This window comes from Rhinopithecus bieti, unplaced genomic scaffold, assembly GCF_001698545.2.
Source record: "Rhinopithecus bieti isolate Rb0 unplaced genomic scaffold, ASM169854v2 scaffold_7884, whole genome shotgun sequence".
Classification (NCBI taxonomy): Eukaryota; Metazoa; Chordata; class Mammalia; order Primates; family Cercopithecidae; genus Rhinopithecus; species Rhinopithecus bieti.
In genome coordinates, this window is record NW_016806331.1 from 5636929 (window position 1) to 5651961 (window position 15033).

Genomic DNA, 15033 nt, shown 5'->3' on the forward strand with positions numbered 1-15033 from the left:
TTTTTTTTTTTTTTTAATATATCGTCTCTCTCTGTCACTCAGGCTGGAGTGCAGTGGCGTGATCTTGGCTCACTGCAACCTCCACTTCCCAGATTCAAGTGATTCTCCTGCCTCATCCTCCCACGTAGCTGGGATTATAGGCATCCGCCACCACGTCTGGCTAATTTTTGTATTTTTAGTAGAGATGGGGTTTCACTATGTTGGTCAGGCTGGTCTCGAACTCCAGTCCTCAAGTGATCCGCCCACCTCGGCCTCCCAAAGTGTTGGGATTACAGGCATGAGCCACTGTGCCCAGCCTGATTTTTTTCTAATTGATAAAAATTGTATACATTTATGGTGTATAACATGATGGTTGAATAAATGTGTGCATTGTGGAGTGCCTAAATCATGCTAATTGTATATGCATTACCTCGCATGCTTATCATGTATTTGTGGTGAGAGCAAAATCTACTCTTCGTAATTTTCAAGCATACAATACGTTATGATTAACTATAGACACTAATAGCATAATAGGAGGTCCCTTGAACTTATTTCTCCTGTCTAAGTGAAGTTTTGTGTCCTTTGACCAACATCTCCCCCGTCTCACTCCCCTTTCTTGCTTTCTGCTCAACCAGTCCTACAGCATTTTGGCTGGGTTCACAGGGGCCACTTCAGAGCAAGGGAAGGAGGGAAGAGGTTGCGTGTTCCCCAGATTAATCCACCAGTTGGGTAATCTGTGTCTGAATAATTGGAGGTCTGCAGTTCCTCTCTCTCCCCACAGACGGGGGTGGTGGTTAAGTAATTGCATTATCAGCCTCCTCCAGTCTCTGGGGAGAGGATGCCAATGTTAAGCAGCAGCAGACTTCCATCTCCCCTCGTCTCGAAGTGAAGACTGCCTGTTTTCCCTGCCAGTGCGAGGACAGCAAGGTGGATGCCCTGGGGGAAGCTCTGCAGACCACGGTCAGTCGCTGGAAATGTAAGTTCTCGGCCCCGCTGCCCCTGGAGCTCTATACGTCCTCCAACTTCATTGGCCTCTTCGTAAAGGAAGACAGTGCGGAGGTCCTCAAGAAGTTTGCTGCTGACTTTGCTGCAGAGGCTGCATCCAAAACCGGTAAGCAAACAGCTGCCAGGCCAGCCCTGGGCCCTGTCAATCAAAGAGTTGGAAAGGAAAAAGGATAGGAAATGGTGGTAGAGGAGCAGGATGGGGTCAGGAGGTGGAGGGCCCTGCAGGAATGGGCACGTGTGACAAAAAAGCAGCCTTTTCCTGCAGCACCCCACGCCTTTTTGCTCCCTTGTCAAAATGTTCAACTCCTTTTCTGCTAACCTGGAGAGACCATCTAAGGCTTATTCCCTAACCCCCAAGTTGAAGCGTCACAAATGGCTTCCATACGGAACTAGAAATGTATTTCTTTGTAGCACCACCATCTCCTCCTAATTCAGAATTAAAGAAACATCCTTTCTCCCTCCCAAGCTACCGCTCATGTAGGTGTTTATCTGGGTCTCATTGTTTACTCCATGACAATCCAGATCTTTTCTCAGTGGGTAGCAGAGGATAGAGAGAAGAGTGGAAGCACTTCGTATTATATCACAATAAAATCCACGGAGCCAATACCCTTCCACTTGCTGAAAACCGTTAGACAGGACCCCAAGCCCCAAGAGTCTGTCTAAAAATGTAACCCCTTCCAGATGTCTCCTGCTCTTCTCATGGGAGCTTTTAGCTCAGGACACCTGAGATTTCCTGTCAAAGGAATTAGTTTAAAGCTCGAGGCAGGAGACACGATGGAGGTGACAAGAGGGAGAAGTTTTCAAAGCTCTTGTGTCTGGCTACAGGTGTGGACAAGCTCACTTAGCTCAGTGACAGCAGGGAAACAGACAGACAACCTGGTGCGGGGAGAGCCTCTTGGCTCGCTCCAGCATGAAATCACAATTGGCAGGTACTTACTGGTCACCTACTATGAGGATTCCTCCTACATGAGGAGTGCAACAGGGAAGAGAACAAGAAGCGGTTTCTCCTGGCCAGGCCCTGTGTGACATCAGCTCTGAAAAGAGAAAGGGGTGGTTCCACCTTCACAGAAGGAAGGAAACTTGCCCTGAGACTATGTTGATCAGGACAATGGAGGAAAGACCGACAGGCGGGCGGGTGGCAGGAGCACAGGCAGGCAGGCATGAGGAGGGTGTGAGCAGAGGACAGTGGGGAGGCTGCCCTGGCCAGAGTGGACGGTGCAGGATGCACAGTGGAAGCCAAGTGCTGAGTGCAAAGCTGGAGGAGACCTGGAACTCCCCTACCCATAATTTTATGGAGCGCCAGAGAGGGGGAAGACCTGAGCAAAGCCCCACAGTTTGCTCCTTAGCCTTTTGGCCTATCCCGCACCTGCCATTGTTCCCTGCTGCTATTTTCATCACCATCTCAGGCCCTTTGGGGGCCTGAGATTCCTCTTTACCAGAAAAGCCCCACACAGGGCTTGGGACTTATGAGTGTGATCAGGGCTCAGCATCACTGCAGGATCACAGCGCTCTCGGAAGGAACACAAGGACCTTAAGACCCCTCTGTACCTGGGGAGGGGCCTCTTTAGACTCCGCAACCCCCACCCCCACCTCTTGCTCTCCCTCAGCGACGGGACTAGTCTCTGGGTCCTGACTTCAGTGAAACCTGACATTTCATAGGAGCTTAATATTTCAGAGAAAGAGCATAACAGAGAGGCAAATTATTTCCTGTTCTTATCCCTCAATCTCAAGGAAATGGCTTTCTCTCATCACACAGTAGTTATCATCAGAACCACTAAATCCCCACAAGGACCAAAACTAATGTCAAAGCCGCAAAACCCAAATCCTTCACAAATGAGAAAAGCAAGCCTCAGCCAGGGCCGCAGCAGATTCTTGGAGTGCATACTGAGCGAGAAGCAGTCGAAGCCCCAGCTTTCCCCGTGGGAGGTGGGAAGAGCCAGTCCCTCTCCAAGATCCTGCTGTCATGAAGAACTTGGCCAGCTTCGTTTCTCTGCTGTTGTGTGGCCCCCTGGTGGGGATGTGGAGAACTGGATGACCCTGCACAGCTTAGCTGGTTCAGCTCCTTATTACCTAGCATGGAAAGCCGGCCACCATGTCTTTGCCCTGGAACTTGGTATTCTCCAGTTGTTGGCAGGCCCAGATATAATCAAGAAGATTTAGTGTCGTCCTCCATTCAAAGTGGTCAAAGGAGATTCATTCGTGTGCATTTATTCATTCAACAAGTACTGAAAACCTGCATGATATGCTGAGTAAGGACACAGTGTAAGCAAGAGACAAAAACCTTGTCACATGGGACTTACACCAAAGAAAGGCAATGCAGTATAAAAGTACTTAAAACCGAAATGCTCAATTTCTGGTTCTATCTTGGGCCACTAATTTTCTGTGTGACTTGACCAAACCCCTTAAATTCTCAAATTCCCTAATTTCTTCTAGTTGCAACTTCTTCATTATTCTAGCTTGTACAATAGATGATTCTCCCTCATTGAAAATACAAAAGAAGCCAGGCATGGTGGTTCACACCTGTAATCCCAGCTACTCAGGAAGCTGAGGTGGGAGCATCACCTGAGCCCAGGAGGTCGAGGCTGCAGTGAGCTGTGATCATGCCACTTAACTCTAGCCTGGGCAACAGAGCAAGACCTTGTCTGAAAAAAAAAAAAAGTACAAGAGAAAGGAAAAAAAAAAGCCATTCCCTCATGTAGGTAGGGTTGTTTTGTTTTGTCTCTTGGGGTATCTTAGAATAAGTCTGTATACTTTAAATGAGTATGTCTCAACTAAGGGTGATTTTGCCTCCCAGGGTACATTTGGCAATGTCTGAGGTCATTTTCAGCTGTTACAGCTTGGAGAGTGCTGCTGACTTCTTGTGGGTAGAGGTCAGGGATGCTGTGAAACACCCTATAATGCACAGGACAGCCCCCCACAAAAAGTAATTATTCAACCCAAAATGCTGTTGAGAGAAACCCGGCATTAAACTTTGAAAATATCCATCTTTTTCCCCTCATTTCTCCATCAATCTCACCCAGAAGCTAAGAGACCTGGTTCCAAAATGAAGGGAATATAGCCTTGGGAGTCACGCAGTTACAAAACATGCTTTGTATTTCTACACAAATTATTTCATCACTGTAGGTCATAGTGCCCTCGTCTGAGTGGTGGGGCTGGTGACCAGCCACTGGAATGGTTGTGAGAGGACTTAACTAAAAGGACTGCCCTCAGCCAACCCGTAGCTCCTAGAGGAAAGCCATACGGTGGCTCTTTATCTCTTGAACAGTGGCTCGATTCGGAATCTCTTGCCATCTCCTTACCCCCTTATTCTACTGCTGTGAAGGAGAGAAACGTCTTTTGTCTTCTTTGTTATGTGGGAAGCAGAACATTTCTCAGGGTACCTTTCTAAGCCTTTCCTTAAGTCTTCACCATTGCTATGATCGCCACCTTTTAATTACTGACTTTTTTCTTCCTTTTTCCAGAAGTGCATGTGGAACCTCATAAGAAGCAGCTACATGTGACCCTGGCTTACCACTTCCAAGCCAGCCACCTACCCACCCTAGAGAAACTGGCCCAGAACATTGACGTCAAGCTAGGGTGTGACTGGGTGGCTACCATATTTTCTCGGGATATCCGATTTGCTAACCATGAGGTAATGTCTCACTGTGGTTCCAAAAGCTACCAGGTGCAGGGATGCAATCAGAGTCCGCAGCTCGCTGCTGCAGAGAGATGGGTACCTACAGGGGAAAAATGGAGCAAGCACCTAACGGAGAGTCCATTGGCCCAGGATTGTGTCCAGCCTCTGCCTGGCTCCCTGGGAGGCTTCCAGCATGCCTCCCTCCTTTCTGGGTCACAAGTGGCTCATCTGGGTAACATAGTTCTGTCTCCCCTGCCAATCTTACCCCAGCGAAAAAGAAATGAAATGAGAGAGAATAAATCAAAAATATACTGGAAATTGTTTAATATTATATAAATTTATGGTGTTAATGGAAGACATCATTTTTACCTTAGGTGAGTTGAAGAACACACAAAGACAAGCAAAAACAAAAACCTTGCAAAGACATAATCAACAGATATTTGCTGTGTATCTGTGTCATGCAAAGTACCAGGTTGCATACTGGAATTTTTAAATGTGGTCCTGTCCTCAAGGAGCTTTGAGGACAGACACGCATGAAAAGAAAACTCAAGCCACCTGTTATGAGAATTTTTGCACATCCCAGTGGGAGGCCTGAGTGAGAAAACTGAAGAAAGATTGGTACAGCCCTACCATCCTTCCTTTGAGGGAATCAACATTGCCTTCTAGACAAGTATGTGACATCTTGGAAGCATAAATTGCCTTTTTTTTGGAAATGGAGTTTCACTCCTTGCTGCCCAGGCTGGAGTGCAATGGCGCGATCTTGGCTCACTGCAATCTCCGCCTCCCGGGTTCAAGCGATTCCCCTGCCTTAGCCTCCCAAGTAGCTGGGATTACAGGCGCCCGCCACCACACTGGGCTCATTTTTTGTATTTTTAGTAGCACCGGGGTTTCACTGTGTTGGCCAGGCTGGTCTCGAACTCAGGTGATCTGCCCGCCTCGGTCTTCCAAAGTGCTGGGATTACAGGCATGAGCCACCGCACCTGGCCAATATTATCTTTTTCTATCCTGAAGGAGAAGCTGAGACACAAAAACATCAGTGTCTTAGTAACTTAAGGCCAGAGGTGAAGCGGGAGCCCACGTATTTTGACCAATAAAGAAGGGCAACCTGTCTGAAACAAAACTACATCCTAGCCAGGCATGGTGGCTGTCACCTATAATCCCAGCACTTTGGGAGGCTGAGGCAGAGGTATTGCTTGAGACCAGGAGTTCCATACCAGCCTGGGCAGCATAGTGAGACTGTATCTCTGCCCACCCACAAGAGACCTCATCGTGTGTTAAAAATGTGCCTTCCAACTTAACTACATGTATTAAGCAATACTTAACATTTATTTCCCAATTTTTCAAACAGCCAAAGAACTGGTATTTCTGTTAGTTTGCATAGCCTTTTAACATCTCTTTTAGGCTTCTTTAAAAAAAAAAAAAAAAAAAACATGAGAAAACAGTTAGAACCCCAGGGCTGAGAGCAGGCAAGCTCATTGTTTTGGAAGTGGTAGAAGAGCCAACCCACGAATCAGAGGTTCAGGGCTCAGCGTGCGCCTGTGAGTGTCAGGGGCGTGCAGCTTTGTCCGACTCTGCTCATGGGAACGTGATGTCCTCCTTTTGAGTCATTTGATGCAGGTTTCTGTAAGATGCCTTGAGCAGACTGGGCCTGATCTTACTTAAGGATTCTGACATCTCAGGCCGGGCTTGGTGGCTCACGCCTGTAATCCCAGCACTTTGGGAGGCCGAGGCAGGCAGATCATGAGGTCAGGAGATTGAGATCATCTTGGCTAACATGGTGAAACCCCGTCTCTACTAAAAATACAAAAAAACTAGCCGGGCGAGGTGGTGGGCGCCTGTAGTCCCAGCTACTCGGGAGGCTGAGGCAGGAGAAAGGCATGAACCCAGGAGGCAGAGCTTGAAATGAGCCAAGATCGCACCACTGCACTCCTGCCTGGGCGACAGAGCGAGACTCTGTCTCAATAAAAAAAAAAACAAAAAACAAAAAGAATTCGGACATCTCCTAGAGTCACTTAGAACTAGCCCTGAAGATAACAAAGGAGGTGTGGCTGGTTGGACTCCTTCTGAGGGCAAAGAAAAAAAAAGTCAAGGGTTGCATGCAGATGACCTCTGAGAAGTCACCTAAGAGAAGGAAGGTGGCAGTGGAATTTTACAAGTAATATCCTCTAATCAACACTGCCCTCCAGTTAACTCAAAGGGTAATTGCTTTTCTGCCTGACCCACATTCTGCTCAACTGGCATGGAAGGAAAAAGGCAGCAAGCGCCCACGTGAATTATTTTCTAAAAATAACTTGGCCTCTTTTATCTCTTATTTGTAAAAGCTCATTTATTACTGTTCGTTCTGATAAAGCTCTCCTCGGCGCCTTTGGACTGGACCTCTCCCGTGAGGTCTTTCGGTCCTACCTGAGCCGTCTGCACATGTAACCCTCTTCTTACCTGCCTTCTGCAACCTGCCCCCAGGAGGCAGTTTTGATTGACTGTTCCAGTGAAGGAACAGATGTCCAGAGAAGGAGAGTGGTTTAGGCAAGGACACTCTGGCAAGGTACCATGATGCTGAGGAAAACTCCAAGGCCTCATCCCTCTGCTGTTTAGATTCTCACTCGATTTGGACACGCAGATCCTCATTTGTATTTTACATAGGCTCTTTCATGTTAGTGATTACATTGGGCCATGCCAGTTTAATATACCAACCAATAGAAATCCAGAGGAAGTACAGGGTGATCCAAAAAGCATCAATTTTGGAGTCCAGCACACTTGGCTTCAAATCCTGGCTCCATCACTTTAGCAAGGGTTAAATTCACTTTGACAACTTGTATAGATCTCCAGTCCTTAGTTTTCTCATCTGTAAAATGGTGACAATGTTTTGCTAGATGGTTATGAAGACTAAATAAAGAAGATGTATGGAAAGGCTCTAATGTAATACCCAGCACAAGGTGGGTGCAACAGCAACAACAAATTGCTGCAGCTATTACTGTGAGTGAGAATAAAAAGGGCTCCAAAGACATTTCAGCTCCTGTATTCACACAGGGCTGTGGCTGCCTTTCATTCAGCAAACTGAGTTTCCTCCCACTGTAGTAAGGGAGGAAAAATATACCTGAGGTGGATTCAAGAGTTCGTTTTGGTTTTTTTTAAATGGAGTCTTGCTCTATCACCCAGGCCAGAGTGCAGTGGTGCAGTCTCGGCTCACTGCAACCTCCGCCTCCTGGGTTCACACCATTCTCCTGCCTCAGCATCCTGAGTAGCTGAGACTACGCCACCACACCTGGCTAATTTTTTGTATTTTTAGTAGAGATGGGATTTCACCATGTTAGCCAGGATGGTCTTGATCTCCTGACCTCGTGATCCGCCCGCCTCAGCATTCCAAATGCTGGAATTACAAGCATGAGCCACGGCGCTGGTCCTGGATTCAAGGGTTCTTAAGAGTACAGGCCAGGCACAGTGGCTTACACCTGTAATCCCAGCACTTTGGGAGGCCGAGGCGGGCGCATCACCTGAGGTCAGGAGTTGGAAACCAGCCTAGCCAACACAGTAAAACCTTGTCTCTACTCAAAACACAAAAATTAACCAGGTTTGGTTGTACACACCTGTAGTCCCAGCTACTCTGGAGGCTGAGACAGGAGAATCGCTTGAGTCCGGGAGGCAGAGGTTGCAGTGAGCCAAGATCATGCCACTGCACTCCAGCCTGGGCAACAGAGCAAGACTCCATCTCACCAAAAAAGAAAAAAGAAAAAAAAAAAAAGAAGAGTTCTTACAAGTAGATGGCAAACATAAAACAAAATAAGTAGCATGTAATATAAATTAGGCTTGTGTTCTCGTATCTCTCAAACTTAGGCTAAGGTTTTGCATCTGCTTTTAGTGAGTGAGAAAGGGCAGTGGGGACATGGGTCCCAGTTATAATTTTAGATTTGCTACAATGCCTTAATTCTTTTATTGTTCATGCAATAAATCAAAGCTACTTATTGTCCAGCTTCCCTATGCCTAGGACATATTGTCTCTACCTTTTGCTGTGCCTCAGTTTTCCTGGGGATAACCTAGAAACAGAATGAATATCCACCTCCCCTGTGTGATAGAACAAGTGAGGACTTCTCTGAAATCGCATTGAGTTTCTCAAGGGGAAAGGCACTACTGGGCCAAAGGCATTATTAGCCAAGACCATGCTGTGCTTGAACATTTAAGGAACACGAGTTTAGGCTTGTTTCCCTGTGACTCGGTGCCTTTCTCCACCTTGTCCCAGAAAAAAAAGAATGTTCCTTTTCACGGGACGTCACACATTTAGCTTTGCAGTTTATGAGATTTTGTGTGAATTTTTTTTCCCTTTAAGCTGATTTAACAATCCCACAGAAAACCTTCCTGGCTTGTTTGGAGAGGTGGTTTAAGTGTGTATGAGGCAGAGGAACAGGAAGAATAAGGAAGGAATCGGAGCAGGAAGATCTAGAACTGAAAGATGCTGGAGTAAGAATTAGAGAAACAAACAGGCGCCCTACATAAAAGGAGAATCAGAAATACAGCAGTACAAATGAGTTCTCTGCACACTCACTCTCATCCTCTGAAAAGAATCACACCTTAAAGGCTCCTTTCTTTACACATTTCCAGAAGGAAATTCTCCCTTCATAACATGTTCTGGTGTATCACCTTGGCATCAACGAGCCAATTAGTTCACAGGCCTACCCAGTGCAGGGTCCAGGGATCAGGGTCGGCTGGAAGGAAGGATGTGACCTGGGAGATCAGGTGCTCTGGTTCTGTAGAAATAATTATGCCCCGGCTCACACCTGTAATCCCAGCACTTTGGGAGGCTGAGGCGGGAGGATCACCTGAGGTCGGGAGTTCGAGACCAGCCTGACCAACATGAAGAAACCCTGTCTCTACTGAAAATACAAAATTAGCTGGGCGTAGTGGCTCATGCCTGTAATCCCAGCTACTCAGGAGGCTGAGGCAGGAGACTCACTTGAACCTGGGAGGCAGAGGTTGCGGTGAGCTGAGATCACACCATCGCATTCAAGCCTGGGCAACAAGAGCGAAACTCCATCTCAAAAAATAAATAAATAAATAAAGCCTCTTCAGTGCACAAGGCTCTGTCCTAAGGTGTTCTCTTAGATTGTCTCATTTAACTTTTATAGTCTTAAGGATTATTTTATAGATGAGAAAACTGAAGCCAAAGTTAGAAATATGCAAGTGGAGACCAGAATACTTAGCATCCAACTAATGGCTCTGAGACCCTAGGAAACAGTGAAAGCTATTATAGCTGTCTCCGTCTTTGTGTCCCTTGTAAAACAAATAAGATAGGAAATATTTTCCTTACTATTGAGGTCTCCCACTATTAGTAACAAAAAATACTAAAATAAATGTTTTCTACAGCACCTTCATGCCTGTATCTGTGATGTTAATACATCCCAGGGAAGGAAGGCAAAAAGAAGAATAAATAGCCAACTGGCATGGCCTGTTTTTGGCCTAGGAGCTGTTTTGGAGCCCAAAGTAAGAACGTTTTCTCCATCTGATGAAAGCTGGCTACATGCTGACACAGACACTGATGTCTAGACATTTTTCTTTCAGGATCTTTGTTAAAACTCTAGGTTTAAAGACATCTCCTTTAAGGCAAGAACCATGTCTGGTTTAAAGAGCTAAGTTGGCCAGGCGTGGTGACTCACACCTGTAATCTCAGCAGTTTGGGAGGCCGAGAGAGGGGGATCACCTGAGGTCAGGAGTTCGAGACCAGCCTGGCCAACGTGGTGAAACGCTGTCTCTGCTAAAAATACAAAAATCAGCCAGGTGTGGTGGTGGCTGCCTGAAATCCTTGCTACCAGGAAGGCTGAGGCTTCAAGAGAATCACTTGAACCCAGGAGGCGGAGGCTGCAGTGTGCTGAGATCATACCATTGCACTCCAGTCTGGGTGACAAGAGTGAAACTCCATGTCAAAATAATAATAATAATTCATAAATAAAGAGCTAAGTTACATAGAAAGGGGTACTTCCTTCCCTGAGCCTTCCTGTAGGAGAGACACTCCACCTGGCCCATCTGTAACCCCCATGTGGAAGACTGGCTTTCCGTGAGCTGGGTTTCAAGTGTCTATCATGGTGACTATCAGATGAAGCAAGGGAAACTAGGTCCAAGTCCATTTATATAGCAGTTGGCCAGCGAGCCTTCAGGATTTCAGGTCAGTTTCCAAAAACGATACTTGAATCCTGATGGGAAATCTAGACATGCCTGAAGAAAAGTATGGAACCATTTCTAGCACCAGGCATACACCTGCAGTACTCTGAAGAGAGACATGCTCTCTGATAGGAATTCACATCTACTCAGGGCACATCGCCCTCTGGAGGTGTGCAGTATTAATGCAGAACACACAGTCCTGCCCTAAAGGCACTCAGGAGAATGGTGAGGCCTGGGGCTGACTCACCCTCTCTTCCTTTTTCAGACATTACAGGTCATCTACCCCTATACCCCACAAAATGACGACGAGCTGGAGCTGGTCCCCGGGGACTTCATCTTCATGTCTCCAATGGAGCAGACCAGCACCAGCGAGGGTTGGATCTATGGCACGTCCTTAACCACCGGCTGCTCTGGGCTCCTGCCTGAGAATTACATTACCAAGGCTGATGAATGCAGCACCTGGATATTTCACGGGTAAGCAGACACAAAGACCTTTATGCCATTTGAAGAATGTTGCTAAGGCAGACTGGATCCTGGATACACAGGGCAGCAGTAAATGGAGCCCATGGGAAGAAGGCCCTGTGAGTTCCAAAATTCCAGGAAAGGAGCTGACTTGAGGCATGGGAAAAATGCGAAATGAATTGCTCTGCTTCCCACTGCCTGCCCCATTTGCCATCGTTGTCTGCTTGAGTTCCTGATCGGAGACTAAACCGAGGCTGCATGGGGTCCATCTCTTCTGGCTGAAGGGTGGCATCATCCCAGTGCTGCATCTTCACTGCTTTAGGGTTTCTGTCCACCTTGTCCTGGGTCATGACTCAGGGTGGTCTGACTCCCCGAAGCAGCTGGGCAGATTACTACCCTGCCAGCCAGACCAATAGAGAAGGAGGTTTCAAGAGGCAGGAGCACTAACTGTATCCTTCATTTGCTAAGTGACCCTGAGCAAGTCCCTAGACACAGCCCGTGCATGCCTAGACAACAAAGACCGCGTCTAAGGGAACAGGCAACTGCCAGACTGAAAAGGGATCCATTTCCCCCCTCCCCTCTGCCAGTCTTCTTTAGGGTAATAACTTTCCTCCCATCCCTCATTACTATTTTGCCCCTATTCCATACTGGTCCCGTGTTCAGTGGCCAACTTTGTCCCAATAGAGAAAACAGAAACAAAAGGCATCTTCTCTTCTTAGTTGGAGCAGCTCAAAGCCAGCGCTTCCCTGGCACACTGGGGCATCTAGCCAGGGCCTGCATGCTGGTTTGTTTTCCTCCCTCTTGTGTTTGTCATGTGGCAACATGGCTGAGAGGCAGAAGCCCTGAGCACCAGCTGCTTGGTGGCTAACATTGTTATTATCACCATAAAGGAGAAGCAGAGAGAAATGATTTCATCAAGTCTTTTGCCTGGAAGGAGAAAATAAAGGTCCCCTACCCTAGTGAGCCACAAACAGACAAACCACAAACCCAAAGATGGGAAATAATATTTTCTTCCTCAATAACCCCACCCAGCAATCCCTTCCCCTCTCTTTCACTCCGCTCCCACCTCAGCCCAGCCTGTGAGCCTGCAGAACTGGATGGCACAAAATTAGAGGTCAAAGTTGTCTCATGTTCCCCAAACATTTGCTTTTTCAGAAGTGCTTTAGAAGATCAAAATATATAAGCTGGGTTTCCAAAGTCTCCATTTTAACCCCTATAACAACAAGTAAAGCAAAACTGCATGAGTAAACTGAGAACTAAAAGATTATTTGCCTGACAAAGCATAGTTCTCAGATCTATTATTTTTTATTTTACAGTTCTTGGAGTTGCTGTTTTATCAGATCTCTTTCTTAAAAGTGGGTGTATGGCCAGGTGCGGTGGTTCACGTCTGTAATCCCAGCACTTTAGGAGGCCAAGGTGGGTGGATCACTTGAGGTCAGGAGTTCAAGACCTGCCTGACCAACATGGTAAAACCCCGTCTCCACTAAAAATTAAAAAAAAAAAATCAGCTGGGCGTGGTGGCACATGCCTGTAGTCCCAGCTACTCAGGAGGCTGAGGCAGGAGAATCACTTGAACCTGGGAAGTGGAGGTTGCAGTGAGCCAAGATCACACCACTGTACTCCAGCCTGGGCAACAGAGCAAGACTTCTCAAAAAAAAAAAGACTCTCAAAAAAAAAAAAAAAAAAAAAAAGTGGATGTATGTGAGAAGCAGTGCTGATCTCTTAGAGTTCACTCCATCCAAGCCCACTCTTCCCTAAATTACAGCTCAGGCCGACGTATAGGTGAACCTGAGTGACTTCAGTCAATGCGTCCCAGGAAGGTCTTTGTGTCATCTTTTATTTCAGAGATTACTAATGATGTCATGTCTGTGAGAACAATGTCTGAAATTAAACTAACAGCTTCCACAGCCAACTCCGTTCAAAGCAGGGAAATAAGTTAGGCATTAGTTTATTGTAATTAAGAATTTGAGACTGGATTCCAGTTGTCTTGGATTTAAACGATAACTCTACCACTTACCAGCTGTGTGGCCTTGGCCAAGTTGCATTACCTCTCTGAGCCTCTGTTTGCTCATCTAGAAAATGGAACTAATCATTGCACTTACCTCACAAGGTTGTTATGAAGACTGCAATGCCGAGCTTAGCTTTACATGGTTCAGAGTCTGGTGTATAGCGGTGACTATAAAATCACCATTTGCATAATGATGACTTTTTTCTATCTTGTGTTTGCCAACCCTCACTGAGTGCTCATCAAAGGAAATGTGTCTTCCATAAAAGCAATCCTGTAGATGAACTGCACTTTCCTATTTAACCCCAGAGGTTAAATGACTCAAGGAAGCAGAGCCCAGCTTCCTTGTAAGACAGATCTTCTCTCATTCCTAACCCAGGATAGACATCAGGAGGTAGAGCCCCAGGGGAATGGCAAGCATGGCCTGGCTGGCATGGTGGGAGTTGCCCAGGGGATCCAGGCAACAAGTCATGATTGGGGGTCAATGAGTTTAACAACACTCCCTGCCAAGTGCTTCTCAGTTCTCTGAGTCCCTCCTAAGGAAATATGTTCTCTCCACACTAACTTGAGTGTCTTACTTGGTTCTAAGTAAGGCAAGTTGAAGCCTCCTTGTGTTCTCTGAAGCTGGGTGAGCTGCCTGGCCGCTCGGGCTTAGCACAGGCCTGGCATGTTGCAGGGAGAAGCCAGCTCTCCTGATGCTTGAGATGTTCTGGATATTAGACCCGGCTTCCTCCCTCCACTGTTCTGAGCAAGAAGCATCTGACTATTGTCTTACTGGAACTGGGAGCTCCACACTGTCTCAGAGTGAGTCAGGTCCTTTGATTATAATGACAGTTAAGAAGGGAAAGAGGCTGGCATTCGTCTTGCCATGGGAGCCGAAGGAGGGAGAGAAGGCATCCTATCAGTATTTTCACAGCTGCAATAAAGTAAAGAAACAGACATGTACACGCAAGATGTCAGCACGATTCTAGGTAGCCAGACGTTTTGCACCCTGAAGCTTTGATGAGTCAGACAATAAAACTGGATTTTCTTTTTTTTTTTCTTTTTTTTTTTCTGAGATGGAGTCTCACTCTGTCACCAGGCTGGAGTACAGTGGTGTGATGTCAGCTCACCGTAACCTCTGCCTCCTAGGTTCCAGTGATTCTCCTGCCTCAGCCTCCTGAGTAGCTGGGACTTCAGGTGTGTGCCACCATGCCCAGATAATTTTTGTATTTTTAATAGAGACGGGGTTTCACCATGTTGACCAGGCTGGTCTTGAACTCCTGACCCCAGGTGATCCAACTGCCTCGGCCTCCCAAAGTGCTGGAATTACAGACGTGAGCCACCATGCCCAGCCAAACTGGATTTTCTTGAACTGTGTGATGTTTGGAAGGGTCTCAGTTTAAAATAAAGTAGAATAGCTGGTCTCTTATACCGTGTGAATGGCACAAGATTTCCTTGGGCTACAGTTACTTAAATTTTACCATAACAGGTTTCACTTGGCAACATATTCAGATGGACTGATGCAGGTTTCCTGGGTCCCACCCCTGACCTACCGAATCACAGCCTGTGAGGAGCAGAACCCCAGCATGAGTGTTTTTTTTTTTAAAGTCCCCTGGTGATTCTGATATGCACAAGTATTCAAAATCAGTTTTTCAGGGCATGAGACTTCTGAGACCTTCGTTTGTAAGTAGATAGAACGAGTCTATCACTTCTAGTGAAAAAGCAGCCACTTCTGAAAGTGAACAGCGTGCTAAGATAGTTAAAATCACATAATTTTTGGAACAAAAATTTACCAAGAACCAGTTAGCTGTATTATATTTGTGAATATAAAAGTTCT

The 15033-nt window shown here is 46.5% G+C and overlaps 1 protein-coding gene across 1 annotated transcript in view; it reads left to right on the top strand.

Moving 5' to 3' along the window:
- Positions 1–15033, top strand: part of UBASH3B (ubiquitin associated and SH3 domain containing B) — a 40681-nt gene that overhangs the window by 4447 nt on the left and 21201 nt on the right. The window contains exons 4-6 of the mRNA XM_017875608.1: positions 892–1090; positions 4446–4615; positions 11013–11221. Coding sequence (XP_017731097.1) covers positions 892–1090; positions 4446–4615; positions 11013–11221 — 578 coding nt within the window. The remainder of the gene's footprint in view (positions 1–891; positions 1091–4445; positions 4616–11012; positions 11222–15033) is intronic.